Source organism: Thamnophis sirtalis, unplaced genomic scaffold (assembly GCF_051295495.1).
Source record: "Thamnophis sirtalis isolate CommonGarterSnake01/CBP01778 unplaced genomic scaffold, rThaSir2_p1.2 scaffold_14, whole genome shotgun sequence".
NCBI lineage: Eukaryota > Metazoa > Chordata > Lepidosauria > Squamata > Natricidae > Thamnophis > Thamnophis sirtalis.
The window spans coordinates 29383539-29405562 of record NW_028261394.1 but is presented as its reverse complement, the minus strand read 5'-3'; the positions used below and the strand labels follow the sequence as shown (position 1 = coordinate 29405562).

At 43.2% G+C, this 22024-nt stretch overlaps 1 protein-coding gene across 2 annotated transcripts in view; it reads right to left on the bottom strand.

Annotated features, from left to right (window-relative positions):
• Positions 1-22024, bottom strand: part of SLC7A6 (solute carrier family 7 member 6) — a 54613-nt gene that overhangs the window by 17967 nt on the left and 14622 nt on the right. For both annotated transcript variants that reach the window (XM_087729083.1, XM_087729084.1), the window contains exons 3-5: positions 20067-20637; positions 11619-11744; positions 2423-2567 (exon numbers count right to left, since the gene is read on the bottom strand). In XM_087729083.1, the coding sequence (XP_087585209.1) occupies positions 2423-2567; positions 11619-11744; positions 20067-20595 (800 nt within the window). In that variant the 5' untranslated portion in view covers positions 20596-20637. The remainder of the gene's footprint in view (positions 1-2422; positions 2568-11618; positions 11745-20066; positions 20638-22024) is intronic.

The window sequence follows — 22024 nt, the reverse complement described above, 5'->3', positions numbered from 1 at the left end:
TGCCAACTCTCCATTCTTGATTTTATCACATCTTTTCTGTATTCTTGTTTCGTCTGTTGGGCCTTCAGTAGATTTTTGTTCTTTACTTCGATTAATAGATGTTCTTGACTTTCTTTTAAATAATCAGCCAGTGCATGTTTTTCTTCTTCAACTGTTTGCTTCACTTGTAATAATCCTCTGCCACCTGATTTTCGGGGCAGGTACAGTCTATCAGTATCACCACGTGGATGTAAACTGTAGTGCATTGTCATTAGTTTCCTGGTTTTTCGGTCCAAAAGGTCCAAATCAGCTTGTGTCCAGTTAACGATACCAGCTGTGTATCTTATAACTGGTATTGCCCAGGTATTTATGGCCTTGATTAATTATTATTAAATTATTATTATTATTATTATTATTATTATTATTATTATTATTATTATTATTATTATCTGGTTAATCTTTGGTGAGATTCACAGCCTTTGGGGCTGGTTGGTAGCTCAACAGCTCGAGTCCTAACCAAGGACCTAGGAACTGTTAAGGTAACATCGGAGGATATAAGCTGTTCCAAGTAGGGTGGTTTTTTGTAGAATCAGAATGTTCAAGTCTGATAAATTTAAAATTTCCAAATAGCGAGGTAGACCTTTAGGCATTGCTCCAAGGGCTCCAATTACAATCGGGACAACATACAATTTCTTTTTCCACAGTCGCTCAACTTCAATTTGCAAGTCCTGGTACTTTGTGATTTTTTCTTGCTGTTTATCTTCAATTTGTGCATCTCCAGGTATTGCAATGTCAATGAACCATACTTTTTTTCTTTTCAACTATTGTTATGTCAGGTGTGTTGTGGGCCAGGTGCCCGTTAGTCTGAATTCTGAAGTCCCACAAGATCTTGACTTTCTCATTCTCTAAAACCTTCTGAACCTGATGTTCCCAGTGGTTTTTGCTATACACAAATCCAAACTTTTGGCACAATTTCCAGTGAAAGATCTTAGCAACATGGTCATGGCATTGTAGGTAGTCAGTTTGTGAAATTTTGCTGCACCCACTGATCAAGTGGTCGACTGTCTCGTCTTTCTCATTACAGAGGCGACATTTGCTGTTGGTGGTAACATGTTGAATTGTTACCTTCATGTGGTTTGTTGCTAAAGCTTGTTCTTGAGCTGCCAAAATAAAGCCTTCTGTTTCTTTTTTCAGTGCTCCTGATCTTAACCAGTTCCAAGTTAGCTTTTGGTCAGCTTTGCCTTCAATACTTTTCAAGCCTCCTTTATTTACTTCCTTAATCATTGGTTCTTCACTTTTCTGAATGTAATCATTCAAGCTATGTTTTTCTTCTTCCACAATCTGTTTTACTTGTAGGAGTCCTCTACCACCCTCTGCTCTTGGTAGATATAATCGGTCAAGATCACTTTTAGGGTGCAAAGCATGATTCATTGTCATAAGCTTCCCTGTTTTTCTGTCCAAATTGTCCAACTCCATCCAAGATAGTGATGAAATTCAATTTTATTTACTACCAGTTCTGTGGGCATGGATTGGTGGGCATTGTGTGGCTTGATGGGCATGGCAGGGGAAAGATACTGCAAAATCTCCATTCCCACCCCTCTCTGGGGCCAGCCAGAGGTGGCATTTGCCAGTTCTCTGAACTACTCAAAATTTCCACTACTGGTTCTCCAGAATCTGTCAGAACCTGCTGGATTTCACCCCGATCCAGGAGAAACTCTTGTATTGTATGAGCTATCAGCTCATGAAGTAATAAGCTTTCCTTCTCTTAGACATCTTCAGCAGATGGAGGCTCATCTGTCAGAAATGTTCTAGTAGATCCTGCTCTGAGTAGGGAGTTGATTACATAGCCTCCAATGACCCCTTTCCAAATCCATGATTCTATAGTTCCAAAGCATGAAACTCAAACTGAAGTCTACTAGGGAGGTCCAGACCCTAACTATTTAAAGAAATGGAACTTCTCAGAATTTTAGAACATTCCATCTCTCCTCCAGACTTATAGCAATAGCAGTAGACTTATATACCGCTTCATAGGCCTTTCAGGCCTCTCTAAGCGGTTTACAGAGAGTCAGCATATTGCCCCCAACAATCTGGGTCCTCATTTTACCCACCTCGGAAGGATGGAAGGCTGAGTCAACCCTGAGCCGGTGAGATTTGAACCGCTGACCTGCTGATCTAGCAGTAGCCTGCAGTGCTGCATTTAACCACTGCACCACCTTGGCTCTTACATTGGTTCAAACCAGTGCTTCCTCATGCTTTACTCCTATTGACTGGAAGTTTGGGGTGCTCTGGATATGATCCAGTCCCAAAACAGTTGGCTTCATCTATGTCAAGAACATCAAGATGCTGCTAACTAACGTCAGTTGAAAACTAGGTGAAGGTCTTTAAACTTTGTGAGGTTTTTTTATTTGCTGTTAAAAATAAAAGCTCCAAGAAGTTCTCTTACCTTTCTGGATTTTTAATTTCTTCAGTTACAAAATTCAGGGTGTCCCAACCTGAGTATGAGAACAAGGCAGAATAAAGTGCAAGAGAAATTCCTCCGAGGTTCCAAGATGACCCCTCAAAAGAGTCCTGAAAATGTTCTGAGTATCCTGGATATGAAAGAAAAACGCAGAAATAAATGCAACCTTGGAACATACAAAACGAAGTGATTGGTTTTTTTAGAATACCTTAGTAAGAAAAACATCCACTGTACAGAACCTCTGATATCTGTTATAGCAGTGTTTTTCAACCTTGGCAACTTGAAGATGTCTGGACTTCAACTCCCAGAATTCCCCAGCCAGCGAATGCTGGCTGGGGAATTCTGGGAGTTGAAGTCCAGACATCTTCAAGTTGCCAAGGTTGAAAAACACTGTGTTATAGGATAGGTGAGGTATAATCCCACCAGAAATGTAGCAAGATTCCATATTAAATAATAGACAATTTTTATGTAGGCTTTCTCCTCCAGGACACAAACCCAGCTACCACGTACGCAGTGGCAAAATTCTGTGTTGCTCCAATGTCCACAAGAAAAAAATTGGTTACAGAATTATAGTTGTCATCTTGTACCAATTCTTTGGACATATCTCTAACAATTTCTGGACCATTGTATTTACTCCCATACTTATCGGCTTTTCACCCACGTAAACCAGAGAGTGAGCCAAACAGTTTGAGAATATGTATGTTATTATCCACTTTTAATGTCAATACTTTTAAAATATATTTTAATGTCAGTACTTTTTTAAATATATTGTAAAAAGTAATGTGTATTGCTGGTCTTTGATCATAATAATAAAGATTTATACTACAATAGCAATAAGCAAAAACTGATTGCTGTCAAAACTCGATTCCATAAAATGTCAACTCAAAGATATCTATGCTCTCAGCAATCCCAAGAAATTCAATATGCCCATTGTTTAAACACCCATTTTTTTAAAAAATCATCTTTTTGCGGGAGTGGGGGGGATGCAAAAAAAAATCATTTTTGCTTTAATTTGGTGCAGGGGAGTTTGGAGTCAATGTCTTAATTTCAGATCCATGTTTTAAACGTCCCTATCAATGCTAGGATTGTAGATGTCTTCTTCCTTCAGATGCTAATTCCCTTATTTGGGGTCTCTCCTGAAATAATCTAACTTTTTAGATCAAGCACATTGTCAGCTTCTGCTTTGCTGTCGCTTCAGCTGCCATGAAACGGGGAGGGAGGGCATGGTATTTGGGAGGGGTTACTCATTGTGCTGGAGGAAGGTTCTGGAGTTCACCGACTGATCGGACTACGCATGCGTGGGTGTTTCCCGCCAGGACTAAAGGCACTGACATTCCATCTTCGTGATGCCTTTTGAAGTTATCTCACACCTGACACTTGAAAGAATTATGATTGGACTGGGACTATGATGCCAAGGGGTGGGGAATGGGCTATTCTATATATCAATCGCTTTCGCTCCTAAATAATCAGACTTCGCTACGCTTTGCCTTTAACCATTCTTAATTAGTAAAAGTACACTTGATTTCTACACATGGAGTCTCGTGGTCTTTCTTTCCTAATTAATTAATGGAGAGGAGCTGACACACATATTAAACCACTCACTCAATAGACACTATTTAGGGAAGAAGCACATGTGGCTATCAAGGTTTACTCTTATTTCCTTATTTAGCCTCAGCCCATGGGAAATAATTCTGAAGCTACTCCAATGAGATCAAAATGCCCCTTACTAGAGCAGCTATCACTGTTTTTGCCTTATTAGATGATAATGAATGGTAAACATTCCCAATTCATAGTCAGGCAATACATTTAGCAGATAGAATACAGATTGGAATGGACTTTGGAGGTCGTCTAGTCCCTGCTCTAGCAGGAGAGCCTACTACACCATTCTGGGCAAATAGTTGTCCAACCTTTTCTTAAAAACCTCCAGTGATGGAATACCCACAAGCTGTTCCACTGGTTAATTGTCCTCACTGTCAGGAAATTTCTCATTAGATCTAGGTCGGATCTCTCTTTAGCAATCACCCATTATCATTCGTTTTGTCCTGCCTTCAGGTGCTTTGGAGAACAGGTTGACTCCCTCTTCTTTGTGGCAGCCCTGCAACTACTGGAAGACTGTTATCACATAACCCCTAGTCAGTGGTGGGTTCCGGATCCACCACATGCATGCATGTAGCACATGCGCACAAGTGCACAGCGTGTGCATGCATCCTTACCTCTTGCGACGCTTCCGCGAGTCTCCGTGATGCCCCAGCTGCTCAGCGGAGCATCGCGTAGGGGCTGTGCACTCTGTGTGCTTAAGCACCAAAGAGCTCAAATACAGGTAAGGAGCTCGGTAGGGCAGGGGGGGGGCCTCCAGAGCACGATACCCAGTGCTCCGGGCAGGCTCCGGTATGCCCACCACTGCCCCTAGTACTTCTCTGCCTGCAACCCACCACTTCCCCTAGTACTTCTCTTTGTTAGACTGGACATACTGTGTTCCCTCAATTGTTCAGCAAAACACTTACAATACTGACTTAAAATCTCTCTTGAACCGCGATGGTGAACCTATGGCATGCATGCCACAGGTGGCAAGCGGAGCAATATTTGCTTCCATGGCAGTACCCTCAGCAGCCCTCATCTCTGGCACGCATGCACGTGCTGGCCAGCTGATTTTCGGCCTTCCAGAGGGCTGAGGGAGGCCATTTTTACCCTCCCCAGGCTTCAGGAAAGGCTCCGGAGACTAGAGAGGACAAAAAACAGGGCCAATGGGCCAACCAAACTTCTGATTGGCCCATTGGACCTGTTTTTCAACCTCCCCAGGCTCCAGAGGCTTTCCTGAAGCCTGGGGAGGTTGAAAGAACGGCCTCTCCTATTCCTCCGGAAGGCTTTTCATAATCATAGTGTGACAGATACTGGGGTCGCTTGCGCATGCGCAATGGGGGTGGTCACAGGTTTTGACACACCTTTAGAAAAAGGTTAGCCATCACTGCTCTTGAAGTTTCATCCAGTTGGATGTTGAATAAAGAAAGGGACACTGGCTTGATGTTAGAACTGTAAATCCAGCTTTAATTTCAGGTATGCTGCAAGGAGAGTCATTTTACTTAGCCTATGCCCATTCTTCATGTTTCAGCACACACACACCCTTTTTCCAAGTTGCTGGGTTGTGGTTTTTGATTGTTGTTTTTTTCTTTTTTGAACAGTGGATAAAATGTAATATTTTTTTTTAAAAAAAGAATCAAATTACAACCAGTAGTTGTTTTTATTCAACTTAGAAAACAAACTGTGAAGTTGCTTCCTAGGAGTCTGTCTAGAATTCTCTGCAATATTTAACGGGATGAATACAAAACAATGTAAATCACCTTAAAACCCTTTCCACAATTTCTTGCCTCTTAAGGAAGAAAGGATGGTGGCTAACGTAACGTGAGAAAGGATACACGTGCCTTATTATGCTAATGCATGATTCTTCATAGGCCCCACTGGTGAATAAACAATATACTGAAGGTATAAACGCATTTTCAGCACAACGGAAGTACCGACTTCCTATTTTCTCGTCCTAGCATGTGATTGAAATTTACAAGCCAAACAGGAATAAAGAAATGTATTTTTTAAAAAGAGTGTCGTGATAAACCTACCACAGCTCAGATACTGCAGCTCATAAGAAAAACAGATTAGCAAGCCCAGGTGGCTGAAACTGAACAATAGACAAATAACAAAGGGAAAACACAAGTATGACTAAAGGAAAGAGACTTGGAGAGCTTGGCTTCAAAATAAGAACCATCTTGTCAGCAATATGCATACAAAGGTTAGCAAAACAGCTTTTTTATGGTCATTCCCATTACTGGTTTATAGACCAAAGTGTGTTCAAACAGTGATATCATTTAAGTGCATTACAAATTTCTGGATCAAATTAAATGTGGATGAGTTAATAACATCCTCTCACCTATTGCAGACAATTTTGAACAAGATACAATCTACCGTATATATTAAAGTAAATCCATAAGTGACTCTACAAGGTTTGAAACACAAGGTGGAAGTCACGGCTTTCTTCCCAAACTTGAAGGAAACTGATTTGCTGATCCAGATATATGTGAAGCCTTCATTTAGACTCTGAGAAATTTAATAATCGCTCAGAGCTGCTTCATAGTGAGAGGGGAGGAAGGAAGGAAGGAATAAGGAAGAAGTGGAGAGAGAGAGGAAAGGGGAAGGAAGGAAGGAAGGAAGGAAGGAAGGAAGGAAGGAAGGAAGGAAGGGCTGGAGAAAGGAAAGGACAGGGAAGAAAGGAAAGAGGGAGGGAGGGAAGAAGGAAAAAAGGAAGGAGGGAGAGAAGGAAGGAAGGGGTGGAGAGAGGGAGCAAAGGACAGGGAAGGAAAGAAGGAAGGAAGAAAGAGAGGGAGGAAAGGGGAAGGAAGGAAGGGGTGGAGAGAGGGAGCAAAGGACAGGGAAGGAAGGAAGGAAGAAGTGGAGAGAGGGAGGGAAGGGGAAGGAAGCAAAGAAGGAAGCAAAGAAGGAAGAGGTGGAGAGAGGGAGGAAAGGACAGGGAAGGAAGGAAGGAAGGAAGGAAGGAAGGAAGGAAGGAAGGAAGGAAGGGAGAGATTATCTAGTTTACAGACATTAAATAAAATGCAGTATAAAACATTAAAACTATAAAGATCTTAAATTTAAAGAGTCTACATAAGGCCCCTTCTGCCGCATGGGTGGGGTGGGCTAATCCCCCCAAGTTAAACTGGTCCCTCAGAAAGCCTTATTTCCCCCTCCCCCCCCAGAAAAGTTGATCTCAAGATGACACTTTCACGAGGTGTTTTTTTTAAATAAATGTATCTAGACGTTAGTGACAACATATACTTTCTTCACAGATTCAAGTAAGGTTGTAAACTAACAAGCCCTGTGGACTTTAGAAGGAAGAGATCAGACATCCAGCCCTTGTTTATCAATGGAGACCAGGTGGAGCAAGGGGCCAGCTTTAAGTTTCTGGGTGTTGTCCTAAAAGAGGACCTGACCTGGGGCACTAACATTGCCGCCCTGGTCAAAAGGGCCCAGCAGAGATGATATGACCTGAAATAACAACTGAATGAAAAACTGCTGGTGACCTTCTACTGCTGCACTGTAGAGAGTATTTTAACTTACTGCACCTGTGTATGGTTTGCCAATTGCACAGTGGCAGATAGGACAGTGCTCCAGAGGGTCAACGCCATTGCCCAGAGGATCATGGGTTGCCCTCTCCTCTCTTTGGAAGAGCTTCATAGCTCCCGATGCCTTAAGAAAGTTCAAAACATTCTTAAAGATCCATCTCATCCTGGGCACCATTTTTTTTTAACTATTATCATCTGGCAGACGGTACAGGGAAATAAAAACAAGAGCAAATAGGCTGAAAAACAGTTTCTATCCCAGAGCAGTAACTATATTGAATTCTACGGTGTAGTGCAATCTTAATATCAGGGGTTTTCAATTCAATTGTATAGAATGTGAAGGATGTGTGTTTGTGTTTTATTTTTATAGTTATAACGTACACTGAAGATGGCATTTAATTTCGTTGTACGAGATGCAATGACAATAAGCTAAACTAAACTAAATATATTGTGTGCAGGAAGACAAAGTTGTGCAGGTATTCTTTGATTTAGGACTGGTTGCTTAGCAACCATCCAAAGTTGTGACGGACCTCCCCCAAACAACCCCGATTCAAAATTCTGACAGCTACCCTCCTGGCTACATGAGTGAATTTGGGGTGTTTGGGAACAGACTGGCTTTACAGCTGTTTGCAGCATTCTATAGCCAAATGACCATTTTTTTGTGATTTTGTTTTGGCAAGGGACCATCATTTACTTCCAGTTCCTGGCCAAAAAAAAAGCCATTGCAGTCTATGAGGTTTGCTTAATGACTGCAGCATCTTTTAAGACCACCACAAAACAATGTCATAAAATTGGATCTGTAACATCGGTTGATATGTACTTGTTAGTGCCTATTTGGCTCAGATCTTGCTTAATGTCAGGCATGCCTCCTTCAATAGCCAAGAAAGAAAAACCTCACCTCCATTTGAATAGAGATAAAGTACTTTTACTAGATATGAATTGAAAGCAGCAAAAAGGAAAGCAAGATCTGAGCCAAAAAGGTGCAACCAAGTACGTATCAAATGATTGCCCAGCCCCCGCCCTCCAATTACCCCAGCCCAGTGTCCAATCTGCAACTCCCTAAGGCAGTGATGGCGAACCTATGGCACGCGTGCCACAGGGGGCACACGGAGCCATTTGTCAGGGCACGCAAGGCACTGCCCTGTCAGCTGGCCAACACGCATGCACGCACTGCCAGCTGAGTTCACCCTTTTTAAAGCCATTTTTTGCCCTCCCCAGGCTCCAGAGGCTTTATCGGAGCCTGGGGAGGGCGAAAAGAGCCTCCCCCCCCCCCCGAGGCCCTCCAGAGGCTTCATGAGCTTCCCTGAAGCCTTCGGAGCGCAAAAAATCGGTCCTATGAACAAACCGGAATGAACTTCCGGTTTGCTTGGGGGGTCATTTTGACTGCTTCGGAGGCTTCAGGGAAGCCTCCTGAAGGTCCCTGAAGCCTCCGGGGGGCTTCCGGGGGCGGGGAGGCTGTTTTTGCCCTCCCCAGGCTCCTATAAAGCCTCTGGAGCCTAGGGAGGGTGAAAAAAGCATGCAAAAATGGGGGGGGTCGTACCTGTAGTGCGTGCATGCATATTGGGGGGGATCGTGCATTGCATTACGGGTGCAGCACGCCTGTACACAACCCCCCCTGCGCTCCCCCCACTTATGGCACGTAAGCCAAAAAGGGTTCGCCATCGCTGCCCTAAGGTGTCATGTGGGGTGCATCTTCAGAAGGCCTCATCAGGTTGGTATGCGAAGCCATCAGAATGCGCAGAAGATGATGAGAACAAAACTCCCTCCTACATAACTCCTCCAGTTCCATATAATTCCCTTAAGGCAGTGTTTCCCAACCTTGGCAACTTGAGGATGTCCGGACTTCAACTCCCAGAATTCCCCAGCCAGCTGGCTGGCTGGGGAATTCTGGGAGTTGAAGTCCGGACATCCTCAAGTTGCCAAGGTTGGGAAACACTGCCTTAAGCAATACTATGCCCCCACCCTCCCCGTTTCCATGGCAGCCAATAGTAAGCAAGCGAAGCAGAGGCTAACAGGTGCACTGACTTACACATGACAGCTATTCTGGGTTCCATTATGGTCATCAATCAAGGGTTAAAGGTAACCAATTTACTATGGAATACTGTAAGCCTTTGTGGATTACAGGTGCAGGGAGCATTTCCCCAAAAGAACAGGATACACGCAACTACAACAATGTTTAAAAAGGGGATAAGAGGAAAATGAATTCTGGAAGAGCTTGGCAGTGCTAAGTACTGAACGTTCTTGAAATATTTGTTGGGTATAGCATAAATCCATGCATTGCTAAACGGATTAATGCTATCAGAGCTTAATTCAGTCAGAGCTTTTCTCTCCGCTAAAGCAATTGAAAATATAGTTGGACCTTTTTAGTCCCAGTTCAGCTTATATCACAATTTCTCATTCACACCTACCCAGAAATTCATTCAGATGAAAAGATCTATTTTTCATAAAGAGAAAGTGTCCGCATTAGGGAACACCTTAACACGGGGTCTCCAATCTCTGGGCCGCGACCCACTACTGGGCCTGGTCTTTTTGTAACCTGGGCCATGTCACTCAACTCACACAAGCATTGCGCTGGCACGAATGCGCACACAGTTCAACTTGTGCAAATTGAGTTGCGTATGTGTGTGCATGTCAGCCTGACATTCCCGCAGGCCAATTCCCCTCCCCCACCCACCCAGCAGGGCTACCAAGGTTTGGGAAACATTCAGGGGTGGGCTTCAAAAATGTCAGCAACGGCTTCTCTGTCCAGTTGCTAGGTAGGCATGGCCATGGTCGGTGTGGCCTAGTTGGCCTCCTGCACCATGGCAGGGGGCATTTTCACCTTCCCCAGGCTTCTGCATCATGGCAGGGGGGCTTTTGTCAAGTTTCTGGGAGGGTGAAAACTGCCTCTGCCGTACTCCGGAGGTAGAAACGGGTTCACTTCCGGAACTTCCGGGAGACCCATTTTTCCCCTTCCTGAGCCTCCACGTGGGCCCTGAACTTACCCCACATCCAAAACGGGCCACGTGGAGACTCCTGCGAAGGAAGGGTGGGGCCAGCCAGAGGTGGGATTTGGAGGTTCTCCAAACTGGCCATAATGTTAGCTACGGGTTCTCCCAAACTCGGGCGAACCCTTGGCAGTCCCCCTCTGGGACCACTGCTTTGACATATCCTCTTGGGTCAGCCTAACTACTAAGGGGACCAATGCGTGTTATACCTTCTGATGAAAAGTAACCCAAGTAACCCAAATAGGTGCTTGCTCAACACAACATATGATTGTGTTGCTCATTTTTTAATCTTTATTGCTTTGTGCTTCGTGCGGTGTTGACTCCTGGTGTTTGCCTAGACTAACTCCTGCAGTTTTCTTGGCAAGGATTTTCAGAATGGTCTGCCATTGTCAGCTTCTTAGGGCTGAGAGAGAAGGACCAGTAGCCCAAGGTCACTCACCTGAAGAGTTGGTATTCAACAGGTTCTGACCAGTTCTGGAGAACCGGTAGTGGAAAATTTGAGTAGTTCAGAGAACCAGTAAATACCAGCTTTGGCTGGCCACGCCCCTCTCTATTCTCTGCCTCCCGAGTCCCAGCTGATCGGGAGGGAATGGGGATTTTGCAGTAATCTTCCCCTGGAGTGGGGTGAGAATGGAGATTTTACAGTATCCTTTCCCTGCTAAGCCCACCAAGCCATGCCACGGCCACCAAGCCACACCCATAGAACCAGTAGTAAAAAAAAATGAATCCCACCATTGCTCACCTGGCTTTCCATCTAAGGCAAGACTACAATTCCCGGTCTCCTGGTTTCTGTCCTGATTCCTTCATCGCTACATCAAACTAATTCCCTTATTTTAGTTATTCTCTTATTTAGTAATTCTCTTGACTCCTGGTGGACTACCTAGATAAGTTGCTATAAGGTTGGAAGTGGTTGGTCCCCCCTTTCTTCTTCTTCCCAAGGCTGAGAAAGAAATACTGGCACAAGGTCACCCTCCTGCCCAAGACAGTACTAGAACTCCCAGACCTCGTGCCTTTAACCACTACCACCCATCTGTCCCTCAATGCAAAACAATCGATACAAACCTCCATATGATCAGCTATTCGTCTTACCCTGGCATAGTTTAACAATTCCTGTAACGATGATGACAATTAGAGCAATGACTTTGGCATAGGTGAATGCATCCTGCACCCTTGTTCCCCACTTAACATAGGCACAATTTATAAATGTTAGAAGACCTACAAGACAAAAAACAAGGGGGGAAGCAAAGGAAGGCATTAGAAAGCGATGGTAACGTTGATTGTTTTAAAGCCAGCCCTGGGGTGAAGTTCTTTACCATGTCAGAGTTAACCGTCAAAACGGCATATTAGTAAACAAGCTAAAGAAGGTTGTGTTAAAAGAGAACCACGAGGTTTAAAAAGGGGGCAGACAGCCAATTTGGTTGCTCTTTAACACTTCTACTGGCAAAACAGGAAGGACCTCATCAGGCAAACATTATGGCAAGAGTACCGAAAAACGGGAAAAATAATCGTTAGTTTTCGGATTCTGGTTTGCAATCCACATCTTATTAACAGTTTCTTTTTAACTAACAAATTCTTGTTGGAAATAGGAAATGCCACCTCAAGGCTGTCACTTGGCAATGAAAACACTTGGAGGGTTTTAATTTTAAAGAAAATTGTGGTATCTGAAGGACAGGAAAAGATAGAATTAGTTCCAACGTATTTCTGAATCGTTTTAACGGGGACTATTTCTTTTTCTTGTTTCCACAGCTGTAGGGTTGATTTTGAAAGCAAAGTTACAATTAGATGCATGGCTCACTTTAAAAAACATACAGTAGTAATTTTTTTTAAAAAAAAAGTTGATTTCAGTTATTGAAACTTCCTACTAAACAATGACTTTTAGGTAAAACCTAAAGGTGCTTTCTCAAGAGGCAACTGATTTTTCTTTGAAGGGGTTTCGCTTCTCATCCAAGAAGCTTCTGCAGCTCTGACTGGATGAATGAATCTTTCCCTTTCTCATCATCCGTTAGAGCTGAAGAAGCTTCTTGGATGAGAAGCGAAACGTCTTCAAAGAAAAAAAACAAGAAAGTCCAGTTGCCTCCTGAAAAAAGCACCTTTGGACAACCATGACCTGGATGACTGAGAATCTCCATAAACATTTTATGTGAAACTAATTTCTACAGAAATAATGCATAATCAGAGAGTGATATTCTAAATGTTACCAAATAATTTTCAAAGGTGCTCAGCTCTACCATCTATATATGCTGGCCTTGTTGTATTCGGTCTTTTCCCGTGTATTATACATATATATATGTATGTATGTATGTATGTATGTGTATGTATGTGTGTATGTATGTGTGTGTGTATATATATATATGTATATGTATGTATGTATGTATGTATATGTACACACACACACTTATACAAAACCTGCAGTGCAAAATCCATAGGTTGCTAAGTATCATAGTAGCCTTTGTCACATCTATATGCAATAAAACATGATTCGGAGATAACGATAGTAGATTCATGCATCACTTTAGGCCAAAATCCAGTAAAGTGTGATTTATTTATTTTTTTGATGTTTGGGCCTGAACAACATTACAGGCAGTACTCAACCTACAATCACAATTGAGCCCAAAATTTCTGTTGCTGAGACATTTAAGTGATTTTTGTGCCATTTTATAACCTTTCTTGCCACGGTCATTACGTGAATCACTGCTGTTAAGTTAGTAACCCAGTTATTCAGTGAATCTGGCCTCCCCATTGATTTTGCTAGTCAGAAAGTTGCAAAAAGTGATCACATGACCTTGGGACACTCAACCATCATCAGGATGAACTGGTTGCCAAGCGTCCAAATTTTGATCATGTGACCATAGTGAAAAGGTCATAACTGGGGGAAAAAATGGTCCAGTCACTTTTTCAGTGCCGTTGTAAATTTGGACGGTCGCTAAATGAACTGTTGTTAGTCAAGGACTACCTGTGTGAAAAATCAGGACTATTTCTGGCATTATAGAAGGGCAGCCATGTTAGTCTGTGATAGCCAAAAATCAGAAGGAATCTAGGAGCATCTTTTCTGACCAACAAACTGATGGCTTTGATGAAATGGTTTGTAGCTCATGAAAACTCGTGCCTTTTTATAAAATTTGCTGGTTGGGAAATGTGCTCCTAGCTCCTTCTGAATATATCTTCGTTTTCTCTTCTTTTTTCCCAGATTTCTTCATGCTGTCATTCAGTGTTTCTCAACCTTAGTAACTTTAACATACAGTGTGTTGGAATAACAAAGTCAGAAGGGACCTTGAAGATCATCTAATCTAACCCACTGCTCAAGCAGAAGAGTCTACACCTTTTCAGAGAAATGGCTGTCCAGTCTCTTCTTGAAAGCCTCCAGTGATTGGAGCACCCAAAACTTCTGAAGGCAAGCTCTTCCACTGATTAATTGTTCTCACTGTCTCCAAATTTCTCCTTAGTTTTAGTTCTTAGTACTGTTGTGGCTCACCAGCGGAGCTGGCAGCAGATTCAGACAGCGAGGAGGTTGGGGAGGAACATGGGCCAGGAGTCCTGGAGTCTGGGGAAGGCTCTGATGAGGGCTCTATGTCGGAGGCAGAGTGGGGGCCAGGGCCGTATGCCAGTTTTCAGCTGCCTTCAGAGTCAGACATAAGTGAGGCAGATGAACAACTGGAGTCTGTTCCCAGTGTGTGCATGCACAGAGTTGCCAGACGAAGGGAACAGCTAAAGAACAAGGGTCAACCTGGGAATAAAGCCACAGGTGGATGATGAATGGCCCCTCCCAGAGGAAATAAAAGAGGAGCGAAAGGGGAGTGGCGTTTGCAGGAGACAATTAGTTTGCTTCATTGGTTCGTGACTCTCCGAGACTCCTTGCCAAGTTTTGCCGATATCGGCCTGGCAGCTCTCCAAGCCAGATAAGGTCGATGACTGTAAATCCTCCCTTGAAAGATGTTGCTGGATGTGAATGAGCAGAATTCACACTCAATTAAGAAGAGGGGTTTTTGTCAGGACAAGGAGTTTGCTTGGTGCTCTTGGGAAGTCTCGGTCGGAACAAATACTTAGTTCTTAGTACTAGACCACCGATACCCTGTCGAAAGGTATTTCTTTACCGGATTCCTCAAAGCCTTCAACAATGCCAGCATTTCTGCTATCCTGACCTCACTTGGAAACCAAGTCTCTGCCTTAAAAACAGCCCATATTGAATTGTATAGCATAGTAGTCAAACAACAGCACAGGAGGCATTATGTATTGCGTCATGAAGTGTGTTATGGTAATGTTTATCTCGTAAAATGTTTTATGAAAACTTGCCAAATGTCAACCTCACGGAATCAGGGATCCTGGATTTGGGACACATTCCGTAAGTTAGTCCATTTGACGCATATGGTTTTAAGAATTGTTTTCCTGTGATGCACTGTTTTGCTCAGTTAAAGGTTATGGGAATAAGACTTAGTAGTTTATTGTCAGACACGAGGAATCAGGAGATGTTAAGTTACAGTTAAAGATAAAAGTAAAGGTTCCCCTGCACATGGGTGCTAGTTGTTTCCAGCTCTAGGGGGCGGTGCTCATCTCTATTTCAAAGCCAAAGAGCCAGCGCTGTCCGAAGATGTCTCCGTGGTCATGTAGCCGGCATGACTAAACACCGAAGGCGCACAGATCGCTGTTACCTTCCCACCAAAGGTGCTTCCTATTTTTCTACTTGCATTTTTTACGTGCTTTCGAACTGCTAGGTTGGGAGAAGCTGAGACAAGTAACGGGAGCTCACTCCATTACACAGCGCTAGGAATTCAAACGGCCGAACTGCCAACCTTTCTGATTGACAAGCTCAGCGTCTTAGCCACTGAGCCACTGCATCCCTTAAGTTCCAGTTAAGAAGATGCATTTCTCAATCCTATTCACAAGCATCTAGTCAACTAAAGCTCAGAACTAGATTGGCACCAAATAAGACTGAATGCAGGGGTGTCAAACTCGCGCACATGGGCTGGATATGTCATGCACTGGCCACGCCCACCCATTTTAGTGAAGCGGGGAAAATTGTGATACGTTATGTGATGATGTGTCGTCACGAGTTTGGCATCCTTGACTTCATGGGGGGAGAAGCTGGATTTGGGATCACTTGTGGGAACATAATGACTCCATACTGATTCCTCTCTTGACTCCGCACCCAGGCTCTGTGTCTTCCTCTCCTCCATGTGTAGAATTTAGAATAGAATAGAGCTGGAAGGGACCTCAGAGGTCTTCTAGTCCAGCCCCCTGCTCAAGCAGGAGAACATATACCATTTCAGACAAATATCTGTCCAGTTTCTTCTTGAAAACCTCCAGTGATGGGGCACCTACAACTTCCAGAGGCAGCCATTCTACTGGTTCATTGTCGAGCTGAGGTGGTACAGTGGTTAGAGTGCAGTACTGAAGGCTACTCCAGCCAACTGCTAGCTGCAGTTTAGCAGTTCAAATCTCACCAGACTCAAGGTTGACTCAGCCTTCCATCCTTCAGAGGTGGGTAAAATGTGGAGCCAGATTGTTGGGGGCAAAATGCTGACTCTGTAAACCGCTTAGAGACAGCTGTAATGTATAAGTGCTATTGCTGTAATACATTGGGAAGCAGTTAAAAGATACACACATTTATGGAAGCTAAATGTGATCTCCTGGATGTTAATAAAAGATGAGGCATTAGAAGGAAACTGCTAGAGGTTAGATATATTTTACAGCTCTAGGATGAGATTTAATGAGGACGTATTGTGCTATTGCTATTGTCCTCACTGTTAGGAAGTTTCTCCTTAATTCCAGGTTGCTTCTCTCTTTGGTTATTGTTTCTTGTCCCACCCTCTGGTACTTTGGAGAATAATTTGACACCACCAACACCACCCTGGCATGCTTTCCAGTTTGCTTTTCAGCCCTTTCAAAGGGCAGCCCAACTTAGTAACCTTTTCAAAAGCGACTTAATGATGACCCTTCCATCATGCAGAAGTCGCTTCTCTTCCGCCAAGGGCAATTCAACCTGCCCAACTCAACTCAGTATCTTGTCAGAAGAGGCCAAATAGTTTATGAAACTACTCGGTAAACAGAAATGTGACGGAATCCCTTCTCCTGTGTAGACTCACAGGGTATTTTGTCTGGTGGCTGTTGTGCAAAGTTTCCATCTATCACAGCTGTAACCCAAGCTGAGATTTGAGATCACTCATTATCCTGAAAGAAAAGGTCCTTTACACACCCTAAGAGTATCCACCCATGATGATTAATACTCTGGCATATTGCTGTACCCATCTATGAGAAGCAGATCTCTTGGCTTGACACAGTCATAAATAAGCTTCACCCTCTCTCTAGAATGTCTCAATAATTTTTTCTTAAGTTTCCAATTAATAAGTCTCTCTTTTCCTTTGATCCCTACTGAGAAGCACCAGCTTCATTAATACATTTCCATATGATTCCCATATAGTTGAATTGCGAAATGTTGAATAAAAACAACAGCTATTCCAATGCAATCATGGAAACAATAAATCAAAACAGTGACACATTCTCGGTTTGGGGGAGGAGAGGGAGGGAGAGGGAGGGAGAGGGAGGGAGAGAGGAGAGAGAGAGAGGACACTGAGTTTTGTTATACATAGAGAGAGAGAGAGAGAGAGAGTTAGAGAGAGAGACAGACAGACAGACAGACAGACAGAAAGACAGATATAGATAGATAGATAGATAGATAGATAGATAGATAGATAGATAGATAGATAGATATAGATAGACAGACAGACAGACAGATAGAGACAGACAGACAGACAGACAGACAGACAGGCTGACAGATAGGATAGGATAGCTAAACAGATAGAGATAGAGATAGATGATAGATAGATAGATAGATAGATAGATAGATAGATAGATAGATAGATAGATAGATAGATAGATAGATAGATAGATAGATGATAGATAGATAGATAGATAGATAGATAGATAGATAGATAGATAGATAGATAGAGATAGATAGATAGATAGATAGATAGATAGATAGATAGATAGATAGATAGATAGATAGATAGATATAGACAGACAGAGATACGGTAGATAGATAGATAGATAGATAGATAGATAGATAGATAGATAGATAGATAGATAGATAGATAGATAGATAGATAGATAGATAGATAGATAGATAGATAGATAGATAGATAGATGTAGAGAGATATAGATATAGTGAGAGATATAGTTACACAAAGACCAGAATAATAATAAAAAAATCTTGGTACATATTAACACATGAACTCATAACAGTAACTATAATATGATGACACTTGTATTAAATATAATCGTATAACCAAATAGTTTAAACTAGGTTTTCTTATATCTTGGCCCATATATATTTTATAGATTATCATACTTATAGTTGAAAACCATCTCTATTTTAATACAAACATTCATAATCTTTTTTTCCTCTAATTCCTACCCATTGTCTCTAGCCACTCACAGAAACTGTTCCATGTCAGGTAATATTCTGAATCTTCTTTATCCTTAATTTGAAAAGTAAACCTATCTGTTTCAGCACATTCTAAAATTTTCCGAATTACTTTATCTGGCAGTGTTTTCATTTTTCCAGTATTTGGCAAATACTCCTTGGTGCCATCAGTATACGTAAAACTAAATATGTGGTCCCTTTATCGTAACCCTCTGGTATTTGAAGTTCACGCATTTCCAAGTAGCTAAGGTTGAGAAATACTGTCGCAAAGAAAGGCTTCTATTGGATGGCCACCAGATGAATCTTATCAGTCTGGATACGTAGCCTTCGGCTACCTCCGATTATCCTGTGTTCCGTCAAGTTTGTAACAACAGGAAATGGACTAGGGCTCCATGATGCCTTCTTTTTAATCTTGAAGCTTTGGAGTGTGCAATTCCATGTCTGTGACACCTTTTCATCCTGCATCTTTTCCAAGGATGGATAGAAAGTGGAAACATCAAGGCATTCTCAAACAAAACACCCAGAGTGTCCATTTATCTTCTGTGCTCCAAAATCCTCTATTAAGCCATACACTGTTACACAAGAAAGTCCTCAATTTACAACCTTTCTTTAGTGACTGTTCGAAGTTACAACAGCACTGACCTTTTTCCATACTTATGACCATGGCACATGATCAAAGTTTGATCACTTGACAACTGGTTCATTTTGGATCCGTGGCCTGCTACACTTTCTATTATTCTACTATGAAAATGGGAAAGGGGATTGTGAGGAGTCACATACTATGTAGCCATAACAACATTCTTTCTAGAAAGCCAAGGTCATCCTTTGTCTCTGCACCTCTGCACCTGACCGGAACTGGAAGGGTGCACCTGCAAGCATGGCAGTGGGAGATTGGACCATGTGATGGACTTGTGGGTGTGGAGGCAAGATCTTGAACTTTCAACTGGGTGGGGAAAACCAGGAAGCTTTCAGATTCGGGTTTTCCCAGATGTGCCAACATGGCTCTCTTCATAAATTGGAACTTTGAGCAATACTTTGCCTTGGACTCTGTTTTACTTTTGGATGCTATTTTGGGAAGCCTGACATCATATTTATGACCATTGCAGTGTCCCACAATCACGTGATCCCCTTTTGCGAAACCTTCTGACAAACAAAATCAATGGGAAAGTCGGATTCTCTTAACAACCGTGTGACTAGCTTAACAACGGCAGTTATTCACTTAGCAGCTGTGGCCAGAAAGATCGTAAAATGGGGTGAAATTCACTTAACTAATATCTCGCTTAGCAACAGAAATGTTGGTTTCAATTACGGTCATAAGCCAAGGACTATCTGTGCATTTACACTGTGTAGACAGCTATCTGTGAGCATGCTTCTCCAGAAAAACAAAACAAAACAGAATTCATGTTAAATCGGTCTTTTCAAGCCATAACAACTGAATCTTAGAGAGGCAACATTGGTGTGTTGGTTTAAGGCATTGGACAAGCACTTAGGAGGCCCAAGTTGAAGTCCATAATCAATCTTGGAACTTTCTGGTTGACCCTGGTTTGAGTTTACTCCAGAAGGTCGGGGCTGCTATGGATGCCACCTTAAGCTTCTGAAGGATTGACTTGTCCCTCAGTTCACTAGACCCATAGTGCACACTAGCTTTTCACCCTTTTCTGCGCAAAAAGAAGGGTATCTCTTGTATCGCCACCATTTGAACTCTGCTTCTGCACTAGCTAAGCAAATCCCATTTTTAAAGGCATGGCAGACCACACCACAGCAGGTTCACTTCTGACCAGCAGTTCGGACTGGTTCAGCTGAACTGGGAGTGATATGGCGGCCTGGGTCGCTGGAACCAGCAGCAACCCAGGTCTGCCACGCCCCTGAACCGGTTCCCTGGTCTCTTCTAACGTCGCCATCATGTTTCTGTGCATGTGGAGAACAGTTTTCAGTCAACTGCGCAATGCGCAGTGGGCATACAAGTGAGGGAAATGAGCAGCGTGCGTGCAAAATGCCATCTCAGTGAACCGGTAGTAAACTCGTTAGGAACCCACCACTGCTTCTGGCCCTCCTTTCCCACCTACCCCCACCTCTGGAGGAAGCAAATTCAGGCCCGAAGACCTGTGGGGAATACTCACATACACAAGCCGCAGCGATAAGACGACAAGCAATGTACGGAGGCTGACAAGAAGGGAAGACTGGCTGCACAATATAGTTGGCGAAGGTTATTGCGATGATGGCCTGGCTGGTGGGCTCAATGATCAACAGCGATGTCCACAGACGTATAAAGGCAATGAAGCCTCCAAAGGCCTCCAAGATATATGCATAACTGGCTCCCGACTTGGTGATCGTTGTGCCCAGTTCAGCGTAGCAGAGCGCTCCGATCACGGAGAACATGCCTCCCAGGGCCCAGATGACTAGGGATAATCCATAGGACAAACTGTAGTTCAGCACTCCTTTGGGAGAAACAAATATCCCGGACCCAATCATATTCCCTACAATAAGGCAGATGCCGTTAAGGAGAGAGATTTCCTTTTTCAGTTGCATGGTTCTTTGGTTTCCACCATTCCTTTGAGTGTTGCCACTCTGCCCAATTTTATCCGCTGTCCCAATCGGCTGGTACTCGTTCAGGGAATTAAGAGCTGGAAAGTTCTCCTTCTTCTCCATGGTGACATCCACAAGGTGCCCTCTGCCAATGCCGATACCCAACTAAAGTCAAAAAGAAAGCAGGATTAAGAAGGGATACGATGTCAGGTTCGAGCAACTAGAGCAGAGATGTCAAACTTGATTTCACTGAGGATGCCACCAGGGTTGTGTTTGACCTCAGGGGGGCAGAGTGGGTGTGGCCTGCTTGATGTCACTCCTTTCGGGGGCTCCTGTGGCAGCCCAAGTGCTCTATCAGCAAAAATGGGCCTTCCCGAGCTCTATTTTTGCTGGCAGAGGGTTGCAGGAGGCCATTGCAGCAGGAAACAGAGCTCAGGAGTCTATTTTTGCTGGCATACGGTTGCAGGAGGCTGTTGCAGCTGGAAATGGAGCTTGGGAGCCCATTTTCATTGGCAGAGGTACCATGGGCCACTCCCTCACTGTTACCAGTGTGGGCCAGATCTAAGCACCCTGCAGGCTAGATTTGGCCCACAGGCCTTAAGTTTAACACTCCTGAACTAGAGCCTCTCGGGAATAGCTTGAATCAGCAACTTTATTGACCTCTTCCTGTACTATAAGAATCTCCCAAGACCGCTTTCCTTCTCCAGGGAGTAAGCAGATAAATGTTCATGGATCTCGGGGGTGGCAGAGCTGAAGTCATCTCTCATGGCTGCGCAAGGAGTCAAGGCTAATTCCCTGCTTGACTCCTCCTTTCAGCCCACAGGTTCCTAAAGGTGAAATTCAGCTGTGACTAAAACATTGGCCAAGTATTCCAATGAAGTATTGACCACAGCCATGTTTCTCATGTGGATTTCAACTCCCAGAATTTTCCAGTTAGCATAACTCATTCAGGGAGTTGAAGACTATACATCTTAAAGCTGCCAAAGTTAACAAATATTGAATTAGAAGGTGACTAATTTTTCCTATGATATTTTAAACGTAAGAAATGGAACAAAATGGAATAATTATTGTGTGCATTAACTCTTGTAGTTATTTAGGAAATCTTCACACCAAGGGTTGCATCAATTTTCAAGATGTCTAAAAGCTACATAGGGAATGCGGTGGCTCAGTGGCTAAGATGCTGAGCTTGTCAGTGGTTCAAATCCCTAGCATCACGTAAAGGACTGAGTTCCCGTTACTTGTCCCAGCTTCTGCCAACCTAGCCGTTCGAAAGCATGTAAAAATGCAAGTAGAAAAATAGGAACCATCTTTGGTGGGAAGGTAATAGCTTTCTGTGCACCTTCGGCATTTAGTCATGCCGGCCACATTACCACGGAGACTTCTTTGGACAGCGCTGTCTCTTTGGCTTTGAAACGGACATGAGCACCGCCCCCTAGAGTCAGGAACGACTAGCACATATGTACGAGGGGAACCTTTAGCTTTTATCTAAAAGCTACATAAATGTTAAGGGAGCCTTAAAGCTGTTCAGTTTTTATGAGTTTTAATGAAGGTG